Source organism: Lotus japonicus, chromosome 2, assembly GCF_012489685.1.
Source record: "Lotus japonicus ecotype B-129 chromosome 2, LjGifu_v1.2".
In the NCBI taxonomy this organism is placed as follows: domain Eukaryota; kingdom Viridiplantae; phylum Streptophyta; class Magnoliopsida; order Fabales; family Fabaceae; genus Lotus; species Lotus japonicus.
Window position 1 is genome coordinate 64,331,674 of NC_080042.1, and position 22,208 is coordinate 64,353,881.

The following is a 22,208-nucleotide window of genomic DNA, read 5'->3' on the forward strand; positions in this document are numbered from 1 at the left end:
TTACTTTTTAGACTTGACCAACCCAACCCAATCCTAAACCACACTGAATCTTTGCGACATTGACGACACTTACAGTTTATGGCGTGCATAGCCGCCGCAGGTTTCATTAGTTAGTTTAAATTTCAATATGCACAAATCAGGAATAATTTAGGTAACCCCACTTGGCTATCTACCACACACTCTGTCTTCATGAGATATTTATCAATCATATAAAACACATTTTCCTTGTCCTTAATGAGATCTTTACAATTTATCTAAAATCCTACGGCTGAAAGCGCACGAAAAATCCAATACTGACGCCTGAGACAACAGCTTCTAACCTGTTTATGAACAGAATTAATGTATCCACATGCTTAGACTTTAATTACAACTTTAGAAGGAAAGGTTGTGGTGTCAGAATTGAGAGACAGAGTAGTGGTGATGGCGCAGCAGAGTGTTCAAACAGTATTGGCTACCACAGATGTTTTCCAAACTGGAGATATCAAATGGAAGCATTTCAATGTTGACACATCAAACACTTGCCCAAAACCATTGCTAGTGTTTACCCCCACAGTGCCAGGGACATACCCTGTTATATTGTTCTGCCATGGCTTCTGCGTTCTCAATAGCTTCTACTCCAGCCTCCTAGCCCATATTACTTCACATGGGTTCATTGTTGTTGCTCCTCAGTTGGTATATCTAGCTACACCTTCTCTTTTATTTGCTTTTCAAGATCCCTCATCTACATATTTTAGTTGCAATATTTCATTGCAATTTTTAGTAATAAAACAACAACAAAAAGACAAATTGTATCAAACCGTCCTTAACTATTGATTTGTTATAAAGTAGAAATTTAAGGTTGTTATCTACTAAAAACTCATGGAAAAATCATTAAAGAAATGGTTAATGGTTAAATTAATCTCTGATTTTATAAGCGAATTTGATTTTAATCCCCCGGCAGAAAAATGACATTTTAGTGGCGATCAGTTTTATAATTACTGATTGTTTTTTTACTGTCACTAAACGTCATTTTTCTGTCAAAAGACTAAAATCAAATTCAATTACAAAATCAAAACTAATTTGACCATTAACTCTTAAATAAATGTATGTTCAAGTGGGTGCAGTCTACTGAAACACCACTCATAACTTGTAAACATTCATACTCATGTGAAATAAGAGTTGTACTAACTTGAAAAAATACAAGAAAGTAATTGCCCAAAAATTAGCTGTTGTTATTCGCGCAGCTAATTCGCAGCTATTTGATAGCAATGTTCTTTAGTTTGCATCTGATCCGGTATATTATATCATCTTTACTTATATATACTTAATAGATCAGTAAATTCGTTTTCCTACATTTTGTTACAAAATGAATGAGTAATGACATGATTATACAAGAATAGAGAAAAATATGTGATAAATCATAGGGGAATGGAAAGGGGACAAAGTGGATAAAATAAAATTACATTTTAATTACACATTCCATGCAAAATTTACACATTCAAACATTAATTTACTAACATAGCTTTTAATTTTCCTTTTTCATGTTAGTTTTGCATGGGCCTCCCTATGCTTGGACTCTGTGAAGTCAAATTCGCAGGAAAAGTTGCAGATTGGATAACAGAGGGACTTCAAGCACAGCTTACAAAACACGTTAATGAAAACATTGAAGCCAAATTGGAGTCATTGATTCTAGCAGGTCACAGCAGAGGTGGAAAAACTGCATTTGCAGTAGCACTTGGTTATGCCAAGACTAACCTCAAATTCTCAGCACTTATAGGCATAGACCCAGTGGCTGGCCTAAGCAAGTGCAAAATCTGCAGGACACTTCCACACATTCTAACAGGTGTACCACAATCCTTCAATTTAAACATGCCGGTCGTGGTAATCGGCACCGGGCTAGGCCCAGAGAAGGCTAGTTGTTGTTCTCCTCCGTGTGCCCCTGACGGCGTGAACCATGTGGAGTTCTTCACTGAGTGCAAGCCTCCTTGTGCACATTTTATCACAACGGAGTATGGTCACATGGACATGTTGGATGATGATACACCAGGGATTATTGGGGGCACAGTGAAGTGCATCTGTAAGAATGGAACTGGTCCTAAGGATTTGATGAGAAGGACAGTGGGAGGGTTGGTTGTTGCTTTCTTAAGGGCTTATTTGAGTGCTCAGTGGAAGGATCTGAATGCCATTTTAGCGGATCCTAGTATTGCTCCTGCCAAGCTTGATGACCCTGTTGTGTATTTAGCTGCGTGAAGCCAAAAATTTGTCTTTCAATTTCAACATAGTTGTTAGTTTTATTCAATTTTTTGTAATTGAATGGGTTTTTGTGTGGGACTATCCTCAAATAGTTAGCTAGCTTAACTCAAGTTTCTATCTTGCATGTCCACTTTGTTATGAGAACACAAGGGAACCTTACATCACATTTTTACCTAAAAATTAAACCATATTTTGATGGAAAAATAGACCTTCGCAATGACGAGTAACTAAAAAACTTGTTTCCATAACCCGAAAAAACTCTCACACCAACATTGAAGAAACATCCTTCCCTGTCACTCCAAATGTCACTGAAATCTTTAGCAGCATGGCTTTGAAAATTAGATTTTTCCAAATTTCTCCTTCATGAAATAATTGGTTTCTTAAATAGAAGGCAACAAGAGCGACTATGTTCTTCTTTAGAGAGGGAATGTGGCATGGACAAAATTGATGTCTGAATTAAACAACCAGATCTTGACATGAAGGGAGAGGGACCATAGCGAAGGTAACATTTTTTAGGGGGTGGGAACTTATGCCACCTAGGATATCCAAGTGGGACTCCCATGTGTCACTTAATGTGCCACATAGGGACTTCTGTGAAGTTGCACCATGAACTTACATTCCGACTTTTGGAAATTCGGATTTTTTCAGATCATTTGAGATTGTTAGCGAGTTAATCTTTCACACACGAAATTGATGGTTTACTCCATGGTTAATTTCTTACTTAGAACAATGCTGCTTAGTAATTAAGTTAATATTTTAGAGGATAATATTACAATATTACATCTGTTGATCCACCATAGCTTCTAAAGTATGTTGGGTGTTATATATGGGGGTTGACTTTGTCAACTCTCCGACAACCATACCTATGACGACCATGTTAATGACGACCACTCTCTCGTCAACAGAAACCCACTCCAAGTCCAACACCTTCTCGATCTGATATCAATTACACTCAAAAGTTGAAGAGACTCATACGACCATCCATCCTACGACTACTATTCACTTAAGAACCTAAGTATCCAAGAAGCCTGCGTCACTTCACCACGTCCCATCATGAACTCCTCAATCTAGCAATAGGCGTAGTTGTGGAGCTCAAGAGCATCTCATTCACGGGGAAGCCCAACTATCAGATCTCCGAGGACAATAGGAGGCTCAATGAATACGATTCATCTTGATGTTAGGCACTCGTTACAACCCTCGAGACTTCCCTAGTACTATCAAATGTTTAAAAGGGCAGACTCAAGCATGAAAAACGTACACACTTCTCACTCCAAGTCTTAGAAGTCCAATGTTGTTGCCGCTATCGCCAATACCACCACCACCGACACGGTTGCCAGCACTCCCCTACAACATTGTCACCACTACCACCACCAGCCTCACCGCCACCACTACTGCTGTCACCGCCACCTTCCACCGTTACCACCACCCTCTATCAAACATATGACTGTATCAATTTAAATGATATGATAGGTTATATAGTGTATGACCAAATATTGCATAGTATTAAATATTTATCAAATCTAATATTATCATAACTAATATTATCCGACTTTATACTATACTTCATATCAACAAAGCCACATTATTAAATAATGGGTATCTCTTCAGTCTTCACCCTAAAGTTCTGAGATCTTCTGTTTCCATTCCAAAATATGATGTCAATTAAAGAACCGATTGGAAAATTAATCTAAGGAATTTTGCTCACGAAAAACCTTCAGTTGGATTTGTAGTATTAATAATAGAAGTAATAAATCATGATAATGAGTTTGGCTCAAGTGGGAGGTAATTGACCAATATTTTTCTCTCTTGAGATACCCCTCTCAGAAAAGTTGCTGCTTAAGCATGCCTAATTAATCTCACGTCTCTTATATAATCATACTTTGCCACATGTGCCTTTGATAGTATTAAATTGCATAGTTCTTCCCCCACAAAATCACCTTATCATTGATTATTCATATATTGAACAGCTTAGAAAAACTGTTTATATTGAAAGACTACTACTACATCTCTCTTAATAGCCATTTTGAGTAAATTATACAAAGTAATTAGCCTAGATTTCCCCACAAAAGGAGCATCGGTGGCCGAATGAACAAGTAAGTATGATAAAGAAAAAGAAAAAGGGTCATGAATCTTGTGAAAAAGTAAAGTTGGATGCTGCTGTTGAGTGCTTTTTTTTTTTTGGGTACAAGCTGTTGAGTGCTTTATAACAGTGATCTAATTAAGCAGTGGAAATTGATATGTAAGCCTATCATTGTTCAGCACTCTCAAGGACAAAATTGACTCATGTTAGCAATTATAAATCATCAATTATCAAGTGAGCATGAAGATTAATAGTTGAAGCTACCATAATTTTAAGGTCCCACTTACTGCATGATCACAAGCACTTTAATTGATAAATTAAAAACAACAAATTAAATTTTGACTTGCCAAAGACCAAAATTTAATCACTCTCTTGTGCTTTCTGCAAATGAATTATTGTAGAAGTGATCTAATGATTATTACTGCTTGGCGTGCTTAAAGATTAGTGTGCACCCAAGCTAAATGTGAAGTATCATCATTTAGCATTTATCTCAATTACAGAAAGCATGGCATGCTAATTGCATTCAAATAGATATTCTTGTGAATACAACTGCATTAAATACTTAGTAGTGAGAGCTTTGTTGCCCATCATGTTCATATCCAGCTCGAACAATATTGTCTCATTGAAGGATATATGTACTTAAAATCAAAATACAAACGATCTTAAACTCGGGATTTCCAGTGAGGGTTGATAAATACACCATGTCTTCAGTAAAAAGTTTCCCTCTCTACATAATTTCCCCCATCACAATGGAGAAGAATAAGAGAAACCTTAGTGGATAAATACACCATGATCATTGTTTTAAATCTGAACTAATGTTGCAAAGATCAGGCGCCTACAAAGGCAAAACTGCACCTTCTTTTGAATGTGACAAGTCCCCCCCCCACTTGTTAGTTTTCCACTTTTCGTTGGAAAAAATTTCACATTCAAAACAATATTCAATCCATTCTTTTTACTATTTGTAAGAGAATCTTGAAGTGATGTGTATCCAAGAAAATGAGAATATAAAACTTTTAAATGAGTATATGGTCAATTAAATGAATATATGGTCAATTAAATGAGTCTTAATCATTATGATCATGGGAATTTCCTTTATTCAATTAAGAAACACTTACTAATTACTGTCATTTACAGCACACTAATCTAATAGTGTTAGTGATGATCAAGTTCAAATCCTTTGAAATCTCGGAGATTGCTCTCAATTGGCTAGCACCTTGAAATAAGTCTACATTGTTAATCATACAATGGCAATACTCTATTGGTAATCTATTGCATTGGGTAATACCCTGCTTTATCATGATGGCTAGTGATGGTAAAATCCAATTTGCAATTTCCCAGTGCGTGTTATGTTGTTCATCATAAGGGAGCACGTGGCTTTATAATGAATGAACCATATATGGATGTGAATAATACTCACGTCGACATCACCGAAAGGTGCCACGGTTGGATTGGTGGGTCATAAACCTTCATGCAGGGTAGTAGAAATTAGAAAAGGATGAGCAATGAAAATGAACAAAAGTAAATGCGATCCAAAAAAATGTTAGAATGACATTAATAATAACAAATGGCCAATCAAGCCTTAAATCCGATTAACCATTTAGGTTGTGTTTGTGTAAACAGCTTAATTAAGGACTTATGATGATAAACACTTATAATGTCAATATTGTCTACACTAAAAGCAGTCGGCAAGGCAAGCGGCCAACCCTGAAACAAACGAGATTATACCACACTAAGTGTATATTTGAATATTGGTTGAGTTAATGCGAAAACATATTTATCTCGAAGAGTTTCATAAGAAGAGTGTGCTTTAGAGTACACAATGTAAGTGACCTGAAGACGGATAATTAACATAAGAAGAGTTTTATTTATTTTTTGTCTCAACAGGAGTGTTAGCACAAGTTCACATTGGCCCCGACGGTTATCAAAACTTGTCCTTAAGTCTTGATTAACATCTTTGACTGCTATGGGGTCTTTTTTTTTTCTTTTCTAACCCACATTTGGCTAGAGATTGAGCTTTTGCACCACAATAATACTGAAAATGACCTTGGCTTTAGCTTCAGCAATTCAACCTCTGTTACAATTAGTTTGACCATGAAGCTCCGCCGAAAGGTAGCAATATCCTAGTTCTTATAAGGTGGGATTTGAGATGACCAGTTATTCTAAAGAGTCTAAAATACTGCAAATATTCAATAATATTTTTTAAGATTTTAACTCAGGTGTGTGTATGGAAACTCAATTAGTTTCATTTGGATGAGAAGTGATTCTGAGACAAGCTGTTAGAAGTAGCTTTTATGGGGATTGAAGTAATTTTGTGAGATTTGAAAGCGAATTCAAACACATTTTATGAGACAAGTGACCAAGAAATGCAATATTATCCAAGAACATTGAAATATAAAATGGTGCAGTATTGAACCTATAAACCAGGAAAATTGAAAACTATTTAATCAAATACAATAAAGAACTTATACATATTATTCTAAAAATTTACAGTCATCTGAAATCATTAGGCAGTAGTTGGAGTGCTAAACCTCTGGACTTTACCTTTTGACAGTGGACCAACTTTATAGAGGTAGATGCTCATTCTCTCTCACTCTTACTTTCATCTCACCTTTCTACACTGAGTTCATATATTTTAGTCTTTTTTTCCACTAAGTTCACAGTATAAATAGGGAGGAAACCAAATCTAAAATGCAGCAGAACAGAAGCTGTTCATTCCACTCTCATACTCTAAACTAAATCACAGAATCCTATCCATCCTAAGGTTAAAATGAAAGGATCACACATTGCTTTGTTCACTTTGTTTGTGCTGCTTATGGCTGAAGTTGAAATGTCAATGGCAACAGTAACATGCAGCCCAGTACAACTGAGCTCATGTGTGAGTGCAATCACCTCGTCAACTCCTCCAACTAACCTATGCTGCTCCAAGATCAAGGAACAGAAACCCTGCCTCTGCCAATACCTCAAGAATCCTTATCTCAGGAAGTTTGTCAGCTCTCCCAATGCCAGGAAAGTTGCTAACACTTGTGGCACTCCCTTCCCAAGGTGTTAAGTGTTAAAATTGGAAAAAGGTTCTCCTATTCTGCATTATATTATATGCATCTTGGTGCAAGTGTTCTGGCCAGAGACTACAAAAAATTATATGGTATTTGGTGTGGTTTGATTTCTATAAGTTCTAATATTTGTACAAGTACTAGTCCTAATTAATGTGATGTTTGGTCTCATGTCATTCCATTTCAGTTCTTTGGTGTGCTGTGCTGTCATCTTACATTAGTTGTTGCAAAAGGCTGTATTTATAATTCAATGCAGTATCAGATCATGGTTACTTCCTAACTCTCTGTTTGTTACTGTTAGACTTCATTGTTAAAAAGAAGTTCAGGCTCGCAATTTATACTTTTGACAAAAGCATGACATAAATAAATGAATAAAATATAACAAGCCATGAAGGACACAGGGACAAAACAGATATTAAAAATGGAATTGTGCACCATTCAGGTTGCCTTATGAGTAGGCAGCCATGTTTGTGGAAATAACATTGAGAGCTATTAGATCATTTTCCAGTTCTTCAATTGAATTTTTTTAACATGTTAAAAGAAACAACCAAGAGAAAACCTGATGTCGTTAAAGAGCCGTTTAACTTACCCCAAGGGTTCTTACATACTTCATAGTAGTTTTTCAATAAAATACAATCTATCTTCATTGTTCATTGCTGATTTGCTGGTACCTATCAATATCATAAAAAACAATTTTGATCCTCTAGACTTAAGAGGAGATAAATCTGCTAGCAAAATTTGAAATTGCGACATCGGGATTGTGTTCAGAGACTCTAAGTCCCCCCCCCCCCCCCCCCAAGATAATGTTCACTGCTAGTTTTTACACGCTTCTTAACAACTGATGGCAAAAGAAGGATGTACCATCAAAAGAAAATTGAAGATCAAATTCAAGCCTAAGGCAACTCAGATGATATATACAAAAGAAACTTGTTTCTCAACTCTTTCCTTCCTGCAAAAATATTAGAAGTAACATTCAGGATTAAATAAAATAGAACCAAGTTATAATTTCTATAATTCGAGTACATAGAATCAAGAAATAATTTCTATCATAAGTTACAACATCAGGAATGCACCCATTGTCTTCCATTTTTTGCTGCAATTTCAATGCTCCTTGAATCAAGCCCTCTTTACAAAGCCCTTTGATCATGGCATTATATGTATGAGGAACTAGATTGTAGCCTTGTTAGCTCAAAATTTCACCAAGAGAAAGTTAGTCGACACCACCTTGTCCAAAGAAGGTTTATCGACACTAGTCGAAATTTGACAAAAGAGGCAGCCATGAAAAACGCTAAGTTAAATGGCAGTGAGTTATAACTGTGAATTTCGACCACAAAAGGGAATGACAGCTAAACGCACAAAGCGGTTACAGAAAGAGTGGGCAGTTGAGAACGGTTAAGAGCGCATGCCTTCCCCCACGATGCAAATGGGCAATAAGAAACGCATGCCTTACCCCACGATGCAAGAAGCTTCCAGAACAAGCAGGGGATCATGGAGCGTAGCACCAATTTTCAAGCCCACTAACTCACTCAGCAGAGGAAAAAAAATTGCCAAGAATGTGTGAAGGAAAAACTGCCAAGGACATGTGAAGCAATGGAGCACTATAAATAGGAGAAAATCATTGAGCAAAAGGGTACCCAACTTGACTCTAAAAACTCACTAAAAAGATCACATGTTCGCATCAAAGAGACTTTAAGAGTCTAACGTGATGATGAACGAGTATGTTGCAGAACCAAAGATTTATGATTCATGCCTTGGCGCTTTGCTTTGTGTTTAAGTTTAGTTTGAATTCCTGTCGAGTTCTTTGCTTAATGTAACCTTTACTTTTCAAATTTCCCATTTTGTATTCTGTACTTTGCTTAAGTCTAATGCAATTCGAGTTTTAGTTCTTTTGAATCGTTGATTTACTTTGTAACTTTGCTTCAGTCGAAAAACACACCATTTGCACACAACACTTTGGCAAAACGTTTTTTCAAAAGAACCCTTAACTTTAAACTTTTTCCAGTCGAATTGGAGAATGTTTGTTTACCAAATATCACTGTAAACAAGCCTTCAATTAGAAGATCTGGAAAAACTTCATGGGCATTCTTAAGTCTTCCACCTTTGCGCAGTCCATCAATAAGTATGGCGTACATATACATATCTGATTGAACTCTCTCGTCTTTAATTTTCTTGAATAATGAAATTGCCTCGTCAACATGATGGATTTTTCATAAAGCATCTAATATGGAAACATAAAAGTGATTACCTCAGCTGGTTGACCTCCATCATGCGTCTCACCAAACAAGCTTCCAAATAGAAAAGACTTTCCCAACTTTACACAAACCATCAAAGAGAATTGTAAGTAACTCTATCAGGAATAGTACTTTGGCAATGCATTAATTTTCCCAAAATGATCTTCATCCACCATTTTGATCTTACCAAATCATGATTTATAGCTCCTAACATTTGGAGTCGCTCCCATTTGGGCTATTGCGTTGAATACATCTTTTTCCTTGTTCACTTCATTTTCTAGGAAATGTACATCCATTAAAAAATTGTAAGTATCAATATTTAGTTTGAGTTTGCCAGCTCCTATTATCATAAAGCTAACACATTTTTAGCATGTTTCACCAATCTTTCTTTAAATAGAGCATCGACTAATATATTAAGGGCCCGTTTGGTGGACCGGATAAACAGACAAGATAGGATAGCAGTAATTCTATCCTGTTGTAGTAATATGTTGTTTGTTGCGCCATCATGATAGAATAACATTATCCTGTCCCTTACCATATCTTGTCTATCTTGTGTAAAAGTCAATGTTATGAAAACCGGACCGGTCATGAAACCGGTCGAGGCACTGGTTCAAGGTTCATTTGTCCAACCGGTGTTGAACTGGTAGTAATTAAATAGTACTATTTTTAATATTTTTATAACAAATAAACTATATATAAAAAAATATCCATAAATTCATATTATGTAATAAACATTATAAAATATTCTGAACGTCATTTATATACCTTCTAAAATATAAAATGATTTTCAGAAAAAACTTCACATTAGGACATAGGTTTTTTTTTCTCAAAAAAACTACTGTTTTTTTATATGAAGCAAATTCTTTTTATGGGCTACATATAATAGGCCCAGTTTCACAACTCTTTAGTAGTAGTTTTTTTTTGTTGTTGTCAAAAGCTGTAATTTTTTTCTTTTACATATGGAAGGATGTAGTTTTTAAGTCCATTTTCATAACCCTAATGTCTTTCTCTTATTTTCACATGGAGATGTGCAGCCACATTATATTCCCATCCCCCATTCAGAAGTATCCCTCCTCCGCCGCAGAGACCACCGTCGTCGTCGGAAACGGCCATCGCAGGGAGGGAGTTTGCCGGCGCAGGGAGGGAGAAGGGTTTTGGTTGCAGGCACAGGCAGTCACGTCGTTTCTTTCCTCTGTTTCTCAGTATCCCTCTTCCGCCGTAGAGACCACCACCATCGTCGGAAACGGCCATCGCAGGGAGGGAGCTTGGCGGCGCAGGGAAGGAGAAGGGTTTTGGTTGCAGGCAGTCACGTGTTTCTTTCATCTGTTTCACGTTCAAGTTCAAGTTGAAACTGCCTTTCTATTTTCTTATTTTATTTTATTTTTTTCAAAAAAAACATCATCTAAACGATGTCATTTTGGGCCTTAAACGATTAAGTTGTGCCAAATTTCCCCAAAACGACGTCGTCTTGGATTAAATTATCATACCGAAAAAACCGGCCAACCCGCGGTTTTACCTGTTGGGCTGGTTCAAGTCCGATTTTACCGATTCGATTACGGTTCGCTATGCAACCGGTTTTAGAAGAGTTCCAGACCGGGGAGGGGTCCGGTTCCCGGTCGAACCGGCCGATCCGGTTTTCAGAACATTGGTAGAAGTTATCTTGAGGGGGGTGTTAGGATAGAAATTATCCTTACAGGATAGGATATCAGTTTATGAATATTATGAATTTTTTATTTCAAAAGAAAATTTGATGCATTTTTCATTGCGTACTATCATATTCTATCAATATCTCGTCCACCTCAAACGCAGGATATGATAAGAGTATCTTGCTCTTATCATACCATGTCCTTATCCAATCATTTATCATATCCTGCTCTTATCTTATTCTGACCACCAAACGAGCCCTAAAGATAGAACCACTAAGGTTGACGCTTTCCAATACCACTCTATTGAGTATTGAACAAATCAATTTCTTATTTCAACTGACCCAAAATGTAAAAGCCATAGATTAGAGCATTGTAAGTGCGAAGATTAGGAGATATTCAGTGTCAATCATTTTAGAGTATAAACTATATGCATCACCTACAAGTGTATCTTTGCACAAGCTATCAACGATGGTGTTGTACATTATCATACACGACTTCACCAATTGCCCTCCCTCAATCTTTCTCAACAGATGCAGGGCAGCATTGGTTTCACCAATGGTCCTTTTTATAAAAATCAAGCCACAATTTCAGGTTCCTTAAGAAATGTAGCCAAAGTAGTTGGTCGGGTTAATTTATCCCAAATTTGTATAAATTTTTCAAAATTACCCTAAAGTACTTTTCTTAATTTCTATTCATTATTAATGAGTTTAATATAATTTGCATAGTGGAAAGAGAGAATAAACTCAATTAAATGAGAATATTGTTGTCAAAAAATAATTAATGCACTATAAAATTAAAGTTTGTTTTATGCCTATTTTTTTTTTTTGATAAAAATGACCAGAGAGAGTACTTAAGAGACAAAAAATAATTCAATAGGTAATTTAAAGGAGAGAGGATAAAGTGTATTTTTTTTTTTTGACAGGAAGAGAGGATAAAGTGTATTAACCTATATATATCGTGTCAAAAAATTGAAATTCAATTTCAGCTCACGGATGTGGCAATCCATAACTACTAGCTTGTGTCATTTTTACATTGCTTATCTGAAATCGGTTAATCAGATAGGATAAGAGCAGATGCGCGTATGTTGGTTTCTTTTCTTTCAACTTATTTGCATCGTATCACACTTGGCCTAGTGGTGAAGCTCAGTACACAACACGGGATCGACAGAGGTTATAAATACACTGGTATGGGTCAAGTGGTAAGGCTCGACATGCGACACCGGGTCGGATAGAGAATAAAATCGCACCTCGCACCTTAGCACTCAATCCCCACCCGAGATCTATAAATAACATCATAAAACCAACCCCCAAGCAGCAAGAAATTTATGAGCTTATACATCATTGCCCACTCTCCATTCCTTAGTCTCAATCTGATCAAACTCTGTACAAGCAAGGCTCCACAGACTTCCAACTGTTACAACTTAGATCACATCAAGGCACCTCTAAATCCTCTTGCTCCCAGCAATTGTGTTGCGATTCTGAAGGAAGTGAGTTACAGCTTCCCTGACGTAGCACACTGTAATCTCACCTTGTGCTGGTAGCTTTAATTTTGTTTGGTTTGCTATGTTGTTCTCATGATCTTTTATTCTATCTAATAACACTACCAAAAAAAACAGTTTTTATATGTGCATTTACTATAGCATTGTTTGATCAGAAACAATATGATTTATTGAATGTTATTTCTTCATACGTCTATTACATATTTCATACAAGTTCTACGTAAGGCATTTCCTCCGGTACAAGCAAATAAATTATGGGTTAAATACAAGAGTGACATGTACCAATAGAAAAAATACACTTGGATTTATTGATTAATAATATTGCGGACTTGTTAAAACTCTGAATAAACCCTGTAAATTTATTGTAATTATAAACTAATCCCAAAACTTTTTTTTCCGAATTCAGTCATTTTGTTAGATTAATTTTTTCAGATAATTTTTTCATCTACTTGACTACTTTCACATCTGTTCTTCGTTTGGCAACTGGTTTAGGGTTAAAAAAACAAATCTTGGCACAGGACTGACAGAGTCGAAGTAAGCACAAACCCAAAATCTTTTACATTTTTTCATTCACTTCCAAACACAAAAGTACCAATATAATCCGTAAAGTTACAATTTTTCTTCTCTCTTTGTTCTGCCAATAACCGTAATAGGGGAAAAGCAAATAGGTAAAAAAGTTGAAATTTTTCCAATAGATGAATAGTTCTTCTCTATTACACAAGGCCAAAAAAACGGAGATGAAGTAAAGGGAGGAAAGAGGAAAACAAAAACAGGGCATACGCAGAGGAGAGAGAGAGAGATCTGGGCGGCCCGGCCACGCCGTTCGCGGCAGCGAAGAGAGTGCTCCGTGAAGGATCCCGCAGCCTTTGGTGGTGGTAGCCCTGAGCACGGTGTGCGGCGTGGTGACGTCGAAACAGAGGGAGAGAAGCGAAGGAGAAGAGGGCAAAGAGGAGATCAGTGATGAGGGAGAATGGCGGCGCCGGTTCCGGGGAGAAGTAACTCGCAGTGGCTAGGAGTTGATCTGAAGGATAAGAGAAGGAGATTGTGAGGGAGAAAGAGAAGAACAGAGCAGAGAGGACGCACAGGGCGTTCCTGGTCGCGGTGGCAGCCTGGCATCTCCGGCGGCGTGGTGGCTTCACGGTGGAAGGCAGACTGGCATCTTTGGGCCTAATTTGTAAGGATTACAATCACTGGGTTTGAAGAACATCAAACAATTTTCCTATTTTTATGTGCAGCGATGGAAGCAAATAATGGAACCCTTAAAACTGTGGTTAAAAACTAAATTTACAGACGTAATTATAAAAAACATTGGACATATTTAGTATACTAAAATTCAACTGGGGTGATAATGTAAATAGGGTAAAAAAGAATCCAGTCAGCTCTTACTTATTCACGTCAAATTATGTGGACAAAGATTATTGGTACACTTCACTCCTGTAGCCTACACTCGTTTGATTTTATGGGTACCCAAGTATGCACCTCTACATAATGGACTCATTTTTAAGACTCATGCAAATGATTAAAGATATTTTAAAAATGTGCAAAGTCTTATTAGTGTCTCGATTACGTACACTCAACTTAACCAAGAAAGCAGGGGAAACTAAGTTGTGATATGACATAACTGGTAGAATTATATCACACAATATAATTTTTTTTACTGTGCTGAGTTTTTTTTTTTAATTTCACTGACAATAACTTCACTTAATTCACAATGCGGAGATTTGCATATTACCAAGGGTGGGATGCAGATTTTTTGTAGTATAGCTCTTCCGTTTTTATTCATAGTCTTTTTCTTTTTTTTTCTCTTTCCGGCCAATGTGGCTAGTTTCACTTAAGGGTACACAGTTTGTGCACCTTTCAAGTGTGGACATTTTGAAAATATAACCTATCCACTTTTTAATACTCACCGACCTGATTATTGGGCATCCACAATTCAGACTTGATTGCCACAAAAAATTGGGGACAATTGAGTTAATTCCTCAAAATTTATTATTTGTAACATAAGTCTGAAATCTCAAACTCTCACACTTGTCACACATTGATTTATTGGTTCTGAATGCAAATTGTCTCAAGCACTTAACCGATGTCATTTTGGATTCGACTTTTTTAAACTACACCTCAAATAATGATAACTACACTTTATTATATGACTGCAAAACTTTTCCCCCTATTGTGTGTCTCCTCTAAATTATGTATATTCTATTAGATATAATTGTGCCAGTGATGGCGATCCTCATTCTCATCAAGCATACCTTGTATCATCGGCCAATGTGGTGAAACTCACTCCTATGGAGTGCAAAAATAGCATCAGGATTCCAGCATTAATAGAGTCTTTCAATGAGTCTATCAGGAAAAAGGGTACATAGAATCTGTTTTAGATGCAGGATTTGAGGTTAAGTGGAGTGTTGTTGGTAGAGACAAAAATGATGATTTTATGTGAAATGAATGCACAATTCATTGCAATGCAATGAATGTGAAACTCACCCCAATATAAACTCACTCCGACAATGCAATGAATACAACTTGGAGTGAGATTCACATTCATTGCAATGAATGTTGCATTGCATTTATTTCACATAAAACCATCACATTTGTCTCTACCAACAACACTCCACTAAATCTCAAATATTGTATCTAAAACAGATTCTATGTACCATTTTTTTTATAAACTCATTGAAAGCCTCTGTTAATACTAGAATCCTGATGCTATTTTTGCACCCATAGGAGTGAGTTTCACCACATTGGCTGATGATACAGTGTATCCTTGATGAGAATGATGATCACCATCACGAACACAATTATAAATAATAGAAGATACATGATTCAAAGGAGACTCTGCAGGGGGAACATTTTTGCAGTCATATAATAAAGTGAAGTTATCATTGTTTGAGGTGTAGTTTAAAAAAGACGAATCCAGACTGACATCAGTTAAGTGCTTGAGACAATTTGCATCCAAAGCCAATAAATCATGTGTGACAAGCGTGAGAGTTTGAGATTTGAGACTTATGTTACGGACAATAAATTTTGAGGAATTGACTCAATTGTCACCAATTTTTTGTGGCAATCAAGTCTGAATTGTGGATGCCCACAATAAACTGGTCGGTGAGTATTAAAAAGTGGATATGTTATATTTTTAAAATGTCCACACTTGAAAGGTGCACAAACTATGTACCCTTCAGTGAAAGTAGCCACATTGGCTAGAAAGAGAAAAAAGAAAAAGTCTATGAATACAAAACGGAAGAGCTATACTACAAAAAATCTGCATCCCACCCTTGGTAATATGCAAATCTCCGCATTGTGAATTAAGTGAAGTTATTGTCAGTGAAATTAAAAAAAAAACTCAGCACAGTAAAAAAAATTCTATTATGTGATACAATTCTACCAGTTATGTGTTGTCCATGTAATAGCATAATTTATATATGAATCTAATTTTGTAATTTATCATACCACAACTTAGTTTTCCCTGCTTTCCTGGTTATTTTGAGTGTACGTAATCGAGACACTAATAAGACTTTGCACATTTTTAAAATATCTTTTAATCATTTGCATGAGTCTAAAAAATGAGTCCATTATGTAGAGCTTATATGAACAATGTAATAGACGTATGAAGAAATAACATTCAATAAATCATGTTGTTTCTCATCAAACAATGCTATAGTAAATGCACATATAAAAAGAGTTTTTTTATAGTGTTATTAGATAGAATAAAGATCATGAGAACAACATAGCAACCCAAACAAAATAATAGCTACCAGCACAAGGTGAGATAACATGTGTGTTATGTCAGGGGAAGCTGTAACTCACTTCCTTCAAAATCGCAACTCAATTGCTGGGAGCAAGAGGATTTAGAGGTGCCTTGATACGATCTAAGTTGCAACTGTGGGAAGTTTGTGGAGCCTTGCTTGTTCAGAGTTTGATTAGATTGAGACTAGAGAATGGAGAGTGGGCAATGATGTATAAGCTCATAAATTTTTTGCAGCTTGGTGATAAGTGCCAAATCTATTTAATTTTCATATTATTCTTGAGCACTTATTTAGGTTAGAAATGTGAAATAGCTATCAAATTTACCCTCAATTGTGAAGATATAGTTTACTGGAAGTCCTCGTAGAATTTAAGTGTTAATTATCAAATTTTGATGTAGGAATGAATTGAGAATGAAGATTTGCTTCAAAGAGGCTTGAATCATAAGAAAACATCAAAGAATAGTGCTTGACTCAGAAGTTTGCTCAAGCCATCCTGCAACAGAAGGTTTTGAGTGTTTGGCTCAGAAGTTTGCTCAAGCCATCTTGCAACATAAGGTTTTGAGTGTTTGGCTCAGAAGTTGGCTCAAGCGAACATTTGGTCGCTTGAGCGATTGAAAGGCGGTTCCCAATTCCTTCCTTCACGTTGAAGAAAGAGTTCGCTTGAACGAACTATGGACTGCTTGAGCGAACAAAAATGTTATAAAAGGAACAGACCAGCGTATTTTACAGGGGAGGCGGAAAAATTAGGGAAAAGACTACAAAACTCGTAGAACAAAGGTGAAGAAGATAGTTTTGGACCTCTTTAATCATCCATCGAGGTGGGAACGCTCGGCGGACGTCACGGATCGTCATCATCTTCTTGTTTCTCTTTGTAAGCCTTAAATCATCATTGGAAATGGATTGTTAAACCCTTTGTGTTGGTATTGGATGTAGTCTTTAAACTTGAATGTATTCACTTTGATTTCAATGATCTATCTTGATCTTAATGCTAGTTTTAGAGTGATCAACTAGAACTTGATGTTAGATTTGATAAATTGATGAAAACTACTTCATTGAATCTGAAATAGATGAGATCATCTATTGAATCTAAGGCCTAGGAATAAGGTTAGCTCAATAGTCGGATAACACCTAAGTTTAATGCTACTTTCTTTCTTAGTTATTCAAGGAATTGATGATTAATTAGTAAGTTGATTATCTCTTTCATGAGGAAACTATGAAAAAGATAAGTTGTGGTGTGATGAAATTGAACATAGGACATGATTTGTATAAGAAATCATAAGAATACTGAAGAGTTGATTAGCGAACTCCAATTCCAACTGTTTTCCCTGCTTGCTTACAGATTGTTTATTACTGCTTTTTGTTAATTTTGCAACGTAGCGCAAAACAATCAACCAAACATTTCTTGACTTTTTACTTAAGTGATTTAGCTAGAGAACGACATTGTATTCCAATTCCCTGAGGACGATAAAAACTCTTTGTTGTACTATAATTGAATCTTGAAGAATTTGAGAGTAAAATAGTGAAAACAATCTTTCAACACTTTGGCGTTGATGTTATGGTGTTATTTATAGATGTTGGGTGAGGATTGATTGTAATGGCTTGAGTCTTGTTTGGAGGATTACCATCATATTTATACATCCCCGAGGGTAAGCTCAAGTGGTAAGAGCTAGAGGACATAAGGGTTGGGGTGGGGAAGGTCCAGGTTCAAATCCTAGAAGGGAAGTTTGAAGGATTTTTTAACTAACTAACAACTAACCACTAAAATTTTCCTATAAAAAAAACATCATATTTATACAAGTATCCCCCACCCCCTCGTTTTTCTGATTTTTTAATTTTCCATTGTTTTGAATCTATAGCATGATCATTTTCTACCATTTTGGAAACCTATATATAAATTTAATTTCAGAAACTGTCTTTGCTTTTGAGGTATGATTTTCTTGCTTGTGCCACAACCAATTGCCTCTACCCATACACTAAATGAGTGAGCCTAGTATTAAAAAACTAAAAAGTAGTACAAATTAAAAACGAAAAATGCGAGAACAAAAATGGATCAAGTTAAGTTCTTGACAAAGGTAGTTTCACATTTTGTTCTACCATTTTAAGGACATAATTTATTTTTGACACATACATTGGATGCACAGAGAGTTGATGATATGTGATTATGACCTGAAATATTTGTTAGCTTGAGATTTTTTCTTCTTGAGTATTTTTTTTAATTATTTGGTGTTTGTCGCAACCGGGGTTGCAGCGGGACGACGCACAAAGAAGTGTAAAACAGAAGAGTCGTTACCAATATTTTTTAAATGGGAAAAGATCGGAAAACCCATAAAGAAAACGATCTTTGAAACTAGATCTAGATTCGGGAGTCTATTACGCATAGGGAAGGTACTAGCACCCAACGACGCCCATTAATAAAACAGTTAACCTAATTAATTATAAAAATTTAGTTAGCTTTTTGAAATATTTGTTTTACCCCAAAAGAGAATGTTTATGATTTATGATTATTTGTTTTTTATGTTTTTGATTAAGAAAAAGATTATTTATAATTTTGACGTGGCGGTTGTTGATGTCCACTCCTGACGGAAGGTGATTCCTGACCTACGTACTCTCTATGAAGAGACATTAAGACTACGTAGCTCTGCCTGTAGCCAGTTGAGAAAGCTCGGCGAGCGTTGGAAGACTTGAAGAAGCCGAAATTTGAATTGGAAGGCTTGAGGAAGCCGGAAAAAAGGTTTTGGGAACTTGGAGATTTTGATATGACTTTTGATTTTGTATTTAAAAATTATTCATTCTACCAAATGGATAGTTAGGGTGAAGGATAGAAAAGCTATTCCATTACCATTTTGATTTGTTTGAAGAGTTATTATTTTAGAATTCATGCTACTAAACGGGTAGTAAATGATATTAGTGTAGTAAAAGGGTGTAAGTGCTACTCCATTTTCATCATCAATTTATTAGAAGAAACATTATTGTTCATTTTATAATTCAGGCTACCAAATGGGTAGTCAAGGTAAAGAATAGGAATGCTATTCCATTACCAACACTTGATTTAACAATGCTCATACAGTGTGTTAGTTAAGCATTTTCACAGCACACAATTCATCTTTGTATTTCACTAGTTTAAGTAACTAGCAGTCTAGCAATGAACTAATTACTTAATTAGTAATTACTATGATAATAGTCCGAAGTATAAAAGAATGAAAACAAAGTGGGTGAATGGGCCATGCCTTTCCTTTTTATTAACCTTTTGAAGACTTGGTCTTAAACAAGATATTAATACTAATTAAACGATAACCTAATCTAATCTAATGGATTATTCTAGAGTGTGTGAGTGAGACAGAGAAAGAGTGGCTCAGAGAAAACAAAAGGACGGGGGAGGAGGAGTGACAGTGATGGGGTTCTGCGACTGCGGTGTGGTGGCTTGAAGCGACGTGGTGGCCAGCGTTGGTATGACCCTTGATGACTGTATGAGTTTTGAAGGTGGCTCTATTGTTCAAGGGTTTAAGGTGTTGGTTGGCTAAGCTTGGAGTGGTGTTTGTTACGAAGGAAAGGCGATGTTTTTATTCTGATTCTCCTTTCTTTATATCTCAACTTATTCTTGAACTCTACACAGATTCATGCCTCATTTGATTGATGGTGATTTTAATTTTCTATGTTACAGCACATGATGATGAAAGTTCACCTAGGCATTGGGAAAGAGATACAGAAGTGGGAATTATATAAAGGGGTGAAGGCCGAAGGGAATATCTTCTTGTTGTTCATTTTCATACATGTTTATGTAAGATAGCATTGAATTTGTTAAATAAAATTAACATTGATTCAAAGCAGCATTTGAGTTCATGTTTCAAATAGATTCAAAGCACACCAAATTCATTGAGCAAAGTAAGGATTAAATAAGAAGAATATGTTTACTTGGATGGATGAAGCTAATCTTTTTCTTCTCTTCTACCACCCGCTATACATGCCTCCTTACTCTGTGTTCTGAATTCATCTTATCTGTTATTGTTGGTCTGATAGAGAAGGCTCTCTGGATTCTTGCTTTGGCTTCTCTAGTTTTGTGGATCTGTTAAGAGCATGGCATATATAATGCCTCTAGCTGCTCGCATTAGTGCATTACTCTTTTTTAGTGCTTTTTATTTTCCCCTGTTTTCTTGTAGCTTTTTTCTAGCACCACTGGTGCTGTCCTTTTCTTTATTTTATATATATATAATATATATATATATATATATATATATATAAATTTGGCATTCCAAAATAAACTGTGTTCTGAATTTTGTCCTTCACTAAGTGTTTTATTTTTTTGATATTTGCTCACTATTGGGGATCAATGATATTCAAAGGATGTGACCATCAATTCAAAATGTTTGCACTCTTTTTCTTCATCTCCAGTTCTTAATCCCTCTTTTCTCAAAGTTTTATTTTATCTTCTAGATGAAGCTTAAGATGAGAGAACTCACACAAGGCCAAGCGAAAGGGATTATGTATTAAGGAAGATGGCTTGGGAAGATTAGATTTTTTACTTCGCATTTGTAAACACCTCTGTTTCAGTTTCATTTGGAGTTTTGGACTGTTCTCTGTGTTCTTTTTAGAATTTAAACAGGTATTGAGACAAGCTCCCTTTTTGTCTCAACAGTGAGGCAATTCTCTTGTATGTGCTTCTAATTTGGCTTCCTTTCCTTTAGGTGTTGGTTTCTGAATTCACTCTCTCTAACTCAAGTATGAAGTACCTGCTCCATTTTCTCACTATTGGGGATCAACCAATCCAAGGTGTTTGCATTCTCTATTTGCTTCCCCCCTCAACCGGTGATTTCCTCCTATTTAAAGTGTTTGAAGCAGTGAAAATTGCAAGCTATAGTAGCTTATTCATGACGATGGCATAAACTTATTGTGAAAGTTTTGTAACACAATTCTCTGCAAAACTTTTACTTAATCATTTCCCCATCCCCTGACTTTACCACTGCCTATGCACATGGCTCGTTTCTTTTTTCTTTTTTACTCTTTATTCCTTGCAGATTAAAGCTTCCCTTTTTCTTTCTTTTCTTTCTTTACTTTTTAGTCACTTTCATGACTTTCTTTTCTTATTCTTCTATTTTTTTAATCTTTTGAATTAACAACTATGGCTCAGAATTTTTTTTTTTTTAAAGAAACTATGGCGCAATTTGGAAGATGTTATCTTATAGTAATAGTGTTTTTTACCCGCGCGTTGCACGGGGAATACATCTATTTTATTTGATAGGTCAATTAATACCTTGATCATTAAAAATATAATAAACAACGGATGAAATAGAAGAGTGTAAAATGATGAGCAAAGTGGATAAACAGTCTTAAATTAAAACCCTTGTTGCATAGATTGAACTTCGTACAATTGAATAACTAATAAAAAAATTGGTTAACCAAATCTCAAATTATGCAAAACATATTAGGAGATGTGGTTTAATGATGGCTAATAAACAATAGTTGATTTAATCTACAATGAAAAAAAGAGAAAAGATTCTTTATGTACGTGATTATGCGGGTTCATTTTTTACACAATAAAATAAACTAAGTTTGACCCATATCAACATGAAGTCGTTTTACATTCTTCATGAGTCTAAAGACAATAACACAAATTATAGATATGAAGAATCACCAATAAAGCATTCAGAACACATTTTAATCTTAGAAAAAAAAGAATGTACCGCGAAATTTGTTATTGTATTTGATAAATTAATTAATACTTAATGAAGGT

General features: G+C 35.8%; 2 protein-coding genes and 2 long non-coding RNA genes across 4 annotated transcripts; 3 read left to right on the forward strand and 1 right to left on the reverse strand.

The window, feature by feature from the left end:
- The first annotated feature begins 268 nt into the window (after positions 1–268).
- On the forward strand, positions 269–2,342 carry LOC130738840 (chlorophyllase-1). The gene is made up of 2 exons (XM_057591008.1): positions 269–672; positions 1,528–2,342. Exons 1-2 carry the CDS (start codon positions 421–423, stop codon positions 2,227–2,229), a joined length of 954 nt encoding a protein of 317 aa, XP_057446991.1. The 5' UTR covers positions 269–420; the 3' UTR covers positions 2,230–2,342.
- A 3,058-nt stretch (positions 2,343–5,400) lies between these two features.
- LOC130738842 (uncharacterized) lies at positions 5,401–20,531 on the reverse strand. Its single transcript, XR_009019604.1, has 4 exons — positions 20,393–20,531; positions 9,781–9,870; positions 9,608–9,673; positions 5,401–5,776 (listed from the first exon to the last, which is right to left on the reverse strand). It is a non-coding gene; the product is annotated as an uncharacterized LOC130738842 (long non-coding RNA).
- LOC130738841 (non-specific lipid-transfer protein 2-like) lies at positions 6,991–7,642 on the forward strand. Its single transcript, XM_057591009.1, has one exon. It carries the CDS (start codon positions 7,080–7,082, stop codon positions 7,359–7,361), a length of 282 nt encoding a protein of 93 aa, XP_057446992.1. The 5' UTR covers positions 6,991–7,079; the 3' UTR covers positions 7,362–7,642.
- LOC130738843 (uncharacterized) lies at positions 19,568–21,515 on the forward strand. Its single transcript, XR_009019605.1, has 3 exons — positions 19,568–20,258; positions 20,912–21,080; positions 21,163–21,515. It is a non-coding gene; the product is annotated as an uncharacterized LOC130738843 (long non-coding RNA).
- Positions 21,516–22,208: the final 693 nt, after the last annotated feature.

Bases quoted from the DNA above. Each gene is read 5' to 3' on its own strand.
- LOC130738840 (XM_057591008.1), top strand. From the start codon at position 421: ATGGCGCAGCAGAGTGTTCAAACAGTATTGGCTACCACAGATGTTTTC. The intron at 673-1,527 runs GTATATCTAGCT...TTTTCATGTTAG, and splicing joins TTGTTGTTGCTCCTCAGTTG to TTTTGCATGGGCCTCCCTAT.
- LOC130738841 (XM_057591009.1), top strand. From the start codon at position 7,080: ATGAAAGGATCACACATTGCTTTGTTCACTTTGTTTGTGCTGCTTATG.